Raw genomic sequence first — 5,092 nt, 5'->3', positions numbered from 1 at the left:
TTTTTTTTTATAATTTATAATTTTTAATGTTTTTCAAATAACCTAAATTTTTGTATTGACCACAGGTCAATGACTTGGGAAAGATTTTTGAAAAACTGTTTAAATAATCACAAAACATAGATAAAACATATAAGATGTTTTAATAAATTACTAATGCAGATTTTTTTTTTACTTAAAAAATTAAGTGTCGACTTCTACTGTTGTGGGGTTAAAAGACCATGTTTTGTATACCTCATTCAGGACCTTAAAGAAGTACCAGATTCCATTTTCATACAAGTCTTTGAACTGAACTTTGTTTAGGTGGTTCAATATTCAGGAAGATAATTAAGATATTGCAAAAAATGTGATTTAGTGTCGGAGATATCTCTCCAACCAGTAAATATAAAAAACACTTTTTATTTATAGTATCATTTAAAGTTTGTGTTACACGTCAAAGCCGGATCAGAGTTGTGATAAATAATTAATACCACACTGATTCACTCATATGTCAATACTTTGCAATTTGTTAGATTACTCATTTCTGAATGTGTGATAATCATATATAAAACGTTTGCATTTATATTAATTGCTCATATGTGATTTTTAAAAAGTAATAATAAAGTTTTAAAATTCGGTCTTTTTTATAATTGTTATGCTCTATATTATTTGTATTTTATATAAATTATATATATGGTACGTATCCTCCAAAATATATAAGTGGTACGTAACCTCCAAAAATGGTACGTAACCTCCTGGTACGTATCCTCCGTGGTACGTAACCTCCAGTAATCGCGTTAAGTACCTTGAACTAAGAGGAGCACAGTATACGTAGATCTACTTGCATGGGGGGGGGGGGGGGGGGGGGAAGGAAAAGAGACGTTTATTACAGAAATGTTTCTTGGTTAAAATCCTCATTTAAAGACAAAAAAATAACATATGCATTTTCGACCTTCATATAATTTTGAAAAGTACCATAAGGCTAGACAGGACAGTGTGTCCTGGCTATCTGTACATGACACACTTATGGCTAACTCTTTTGGCTAGCCGTACAGGCCTGAGCTTCTTCCTAAAATATTGGTAAATTTCCATGCCTTTCATTTAAAAAAACATAGTAGCACATACCAACTGAGCCAGTTTTTTCATCATATGAATAGTTTTGTAATCAATAAGTAGTTCTCTTTAAAAATTGATGTATCATTTATTTAAATGAAACTGTAAATGTTTTTTATCTGCAGCCAGAGACAAATGTATAAGCTTTCAGAAAATGTATTATTTTACTGATATTGATCTCTGGTTAATAAGGCCATCCTTAAAAAAATGTTTGTTTGCAGTAACCCGACCCAGAATTTTCAAGGTGGGTAGGGAGGTCGATTTTTTTTTTTTTTTTTTTTTTGGAAACTGTAGAATCTACTCCCAAAATAAACATGGAATTTCAAAATGCTGGACAATTTATGCTTTGATAATCTGGTAACAAATTAATAAATTGATAAATGAATTCTAATTAAATAATACCTACATTTTATTTCTTCTATTAACCTTTAAAAGAACAAAAAAAAAGCACAAGGCATAATTTTCTGATTAAAAAAAATAATTTTTTTTATCCAGACCATGAAAAAAACTTTTGAGTAGGGGCAAATTTTGTGAGTCGGTCGCGTTACTGCAAACAAACATTTTTTTAAGGATGGCGTAAGTCTTACCTGCTACAAGTTTAAAGTTTAGCAAGCACGCATGATATCTTAACTGGCTAGGAAGTTTCCTATCTCTGTATCTCTTCTGTAGTGAAGTTAGTGAACGTTTCTATCATGTCACTTACTCCCAGGGCTGCTATATTGAAATTCATCTTCGCAAGTGTATAAATAAAACATTTGGCTCTTGTAATCTATGAATTAAGGGTATTTAAAAGTAAATTACTATTTAGTCTGACTTTATAATGTATGATATGTAAGGCAGTCAAACTCACATATACATGTATATTTGCATTGGCAGACCTAATAGGGAGAGAGAAGTAATATTTATTATTGTTGTTATACATGTACGCAATGTATAGCCTGAAAATCTTAACCGGAAATGCATTTGGTTTTTCTTGTAGCTTGCCACAAACTTGCAGATTTCTTTGAAACAAAGAAGAGGAGATTAGTTGAAGCGTATGATCAGTACATGGAAAATTGTTTTAAGAGAGACTATGGAGACAGTTGCTTTAAAGCCGGCCAAATGGCATTCCATGGAACGGGAAGTAAGCTACATGCGGAGTTTGTTCTAAAATGCGGGTACTTTTGAATGCTCTCAATGATCATGATTTGTCTATGCAACAAGTATAGAGTAAGGCTAGTTTGTAGACTTTACTTATATATCACCAGTAGACTTTTAGTGGCCTGATCCCCATCATGCTTTGTAGAGTTTTGAGTCTGAAATAGGGCAAAGCCAGTAGATTTTATATTAATTGCATAATTACAATTCTATTCTAGATTTTTTTAGTCAATTATACAAAACATTTAATAACAATAAAACACCAGCAGCCAAAACTATGGCTAGGGAGTTCTTAAATAACCTATTAAAGATATTAAGTCCTTGAGTTGAGATATTTGATATGATATGCTCCTTAGTCAAGGTTTTCAAATTATGATTATCCTTATAGCTGGGAGGTTGAGGCTTAAGAATTGCTGCCAACTGTTTTATGCCTGCGTGATCGTAACAGACAACTAATTGGGTTCCAATTACTGGAGTCCTTGCATCTCTTAGTGTCAGCAGGCGAGGTGGTTTGACTCATGTAGTTGCTTAAAGTTTGATATACCCAAGGTTTGTCAAAATGATCTTTTGGGTATGTCAAAATTATCTTTCTGTTTAGGCGCCATATGACCTTAATTGTGTTGATGTGCCATAAAACCAAACAGAATAAATCAACTTATGATCCAGATCCACTTAATGATCTTGTTTTTCTCATTTTTCAGGGGAAAAGAATGTTGAGGAAGCAACAAAAGCCCATAAAAAAGGCTGTGAAGTGAACAATTTTAATGGTGGCTGCTGCGATACTATTGGAATGCAGTATTTAAAAGATACCCTTGAACCTGAGATCAAAAATGTTCTCAGTAAGCCAAACCCAAAGAAGGCAGTTGAACTATTTAAGAAAGGTTGTGAAAAGGATGGGTTTGCTTGCTTACATGCAGCACAGATATACAGGGATGGTCTAGATATAGCTCGCGTGAAACCTGATCCAGAATTAATGTTTAAGTATGCATTTAGAGCATGTGAATTTAGATATAAAAGTGGCTGTAAAATGGTCGCAGACGCATATAAAACAGGCACAGGAACACAACAAGATGATAAACTTTACGCACAGTACCAAAATATGTATGAACTTATGTCGGGGCAAAGTAATATTAAGATGACTAAGAAGAACAAAAAAAGATAACATACTTATTTGCTAATCTTAGAAACATAGTTAAGTGATATTAATGAATTATTTCAGAAAAACTGTTAAATAAATTTTCAGCTAGATGTTTTGTTGTTTTTGCAATGATTGAGAAAAAAATGTTTGGTCAGTAATGTTTAATGTAGCATAGAGATATTCTTGTGTACAAAGAGACCATGTTTTGTGTACAAAAGGATTTCCACTATGCAGGAATTCTATTTTTGTCTTTCTACAGCAGTAATTGGTTATAATGTTAATAAATCTCTGCTACCAACAGTCTCCAAAAATATTGTTTTAATTTTGAAAAAAAAAAACAACTCCAAAATGCCTGTATAAATGAAGTATGTTGGTACTTTTCATAAAGTCTAAAGAAAATGGCGCATGGATATGTAACCATTGCTAAATGGTTAAAATCCTACTTACTGCAGAATAATATTTTGTTCCAGAATGATTTATTCTATTTACGTACAATATTCTTAAGTATTAAATAACATAAACATACTACATAACAACTCAAAATTTTGAGATTCGTCCTTAAAATTATGGAAACATTTACTGTTTTAAAATTGTATAAAAAAACGTTTCATTAGATGCAGCTTTATTGAAAGTTATAATAGAAACAGCCAAACATCATCTTTCGCGATGTAAATGCAATTTGAATAGAGAATCTCACCATTTGCACAAGCCGAACCTACAAACTCTGGGTAAGTGGCCCACTGCTTTACTCTCTACACCCTTCAGTTAATCACAAAAATCATCCTACTTTAAGGTATTCCGGTTCTTGCTTTTAGCCATTGCAAATTTGCGTCATTATTACCCGCTAATAAAATTGGACAGGGTGATACTAATATGACATTGTCTGCCTTTCATCCAGGATCGTTTCATCCAAATTTTGTGAATATAAAGATTAGGAAATGAGGCCCACCAAACAATCCACTACTGGGTTTATGAGTTACGTCATCTTGTTACCTTGAAAAAGGAAAATTTCCATTTTCAAGACATTTGATAATTGGTTGATTAAATGAAACTCGTGAATTATTAAAGAAATGATGCTTCTCAATATCTGGTGGAGCATTATAAGAGTTATGGCCCTTTGCAACTTGAAATAGTTAAATTGCCTCTCAATACTGATACGCTGGTTTTCATCAATGTTTATTTCCATAAGAATTATTCATATAAAATTTCATCTATTTCCATTTGTTTTGCTCTTAGTTATGGCCTCTGTCACTTGTAATACCTAGTCTTCAAGATTTTTTTCATCCAATGCCAAACATTGAAATTCTTTGTTAGTTGTGATTTGATACTACCAACAGCTGAAATTAGTGGAATATTCCCCAAAAATAAAGTAAATTTCCACATGTAGTATAAATAATACTTAATGACAATTTTATATATACCTCTATAGTAGTTATAACAAATACTATAGAGATGTATATTGAAAATTGACTTATAGTTCTGTATTATTGTTACGAATACTAAAGGTGTGAAACTAAAGTTTTTATCTGATTCGGTTTAACATCGCACCAACACAGTATAGGTCACATGGCAACTTTCCAGCATTTACTGGTGGAGGAAAACCTCAGAACTGATGCCCTTCCAAGCATTATTTCAAGCTAGAACGGCACCCGAGTAGAACCACCAATATTTTGTGAGCTAGTTTGATTGAATGTAAACTTGTGTACAAATAAACAACAAAGCTAAAGA

General features: G+C 32.3%; 1 protein-coding gene across 1 annotated transcript; it reads left to right on the top strand.

Annotated features, from left to right (window-relative positions):
• The first annotated feature begins 2,031 nt into the window (after positions 1-2,031).
• Positions 2,032-3,474, top strand: LOC132741625 (cytochrome c oxidase assembly factor 7-like). The gene is made up of 2 exons (XM_060729833.1): positions 2,032-2,212; positions 2,928-3,474. The coding sequence occupies exons 1-2, from the start codon at positions 2,047-2,049 to the stop codon at positions 3,386-3,388; spliced, it is 627 nt and encodes a 208-aa protein (XP_060585816.1). The 5' UTR covers positions 2,032-2,046; the 3' UTR covers positions 3,389-3,474.
• The last annotated feature ends 1,618 nt before the right edge of the window (positions 3,475-5,092 follow it).

This window comes from Ruditapes philippinarum, unplaced genomic scaffold (assembly GCF_026571515.1).
Source record: "Ruditapes philippinarum isolate M1 unplaced genomic scaffold, ASM2657151v2 ctg592_1_1_1_1, whole genome shotgun sequence".
NCBI lineage: Eukaryota > Metazoa > Mollusca > Bivalvia > Venerida > Veneridae > Ruditapes > Ruditapes philippinarum.
The sequence above is the reverse complement of the archived record's forward strand: the minus strand, read 5'-3'. Positions and strand labels throughout refer to the sequence as shown.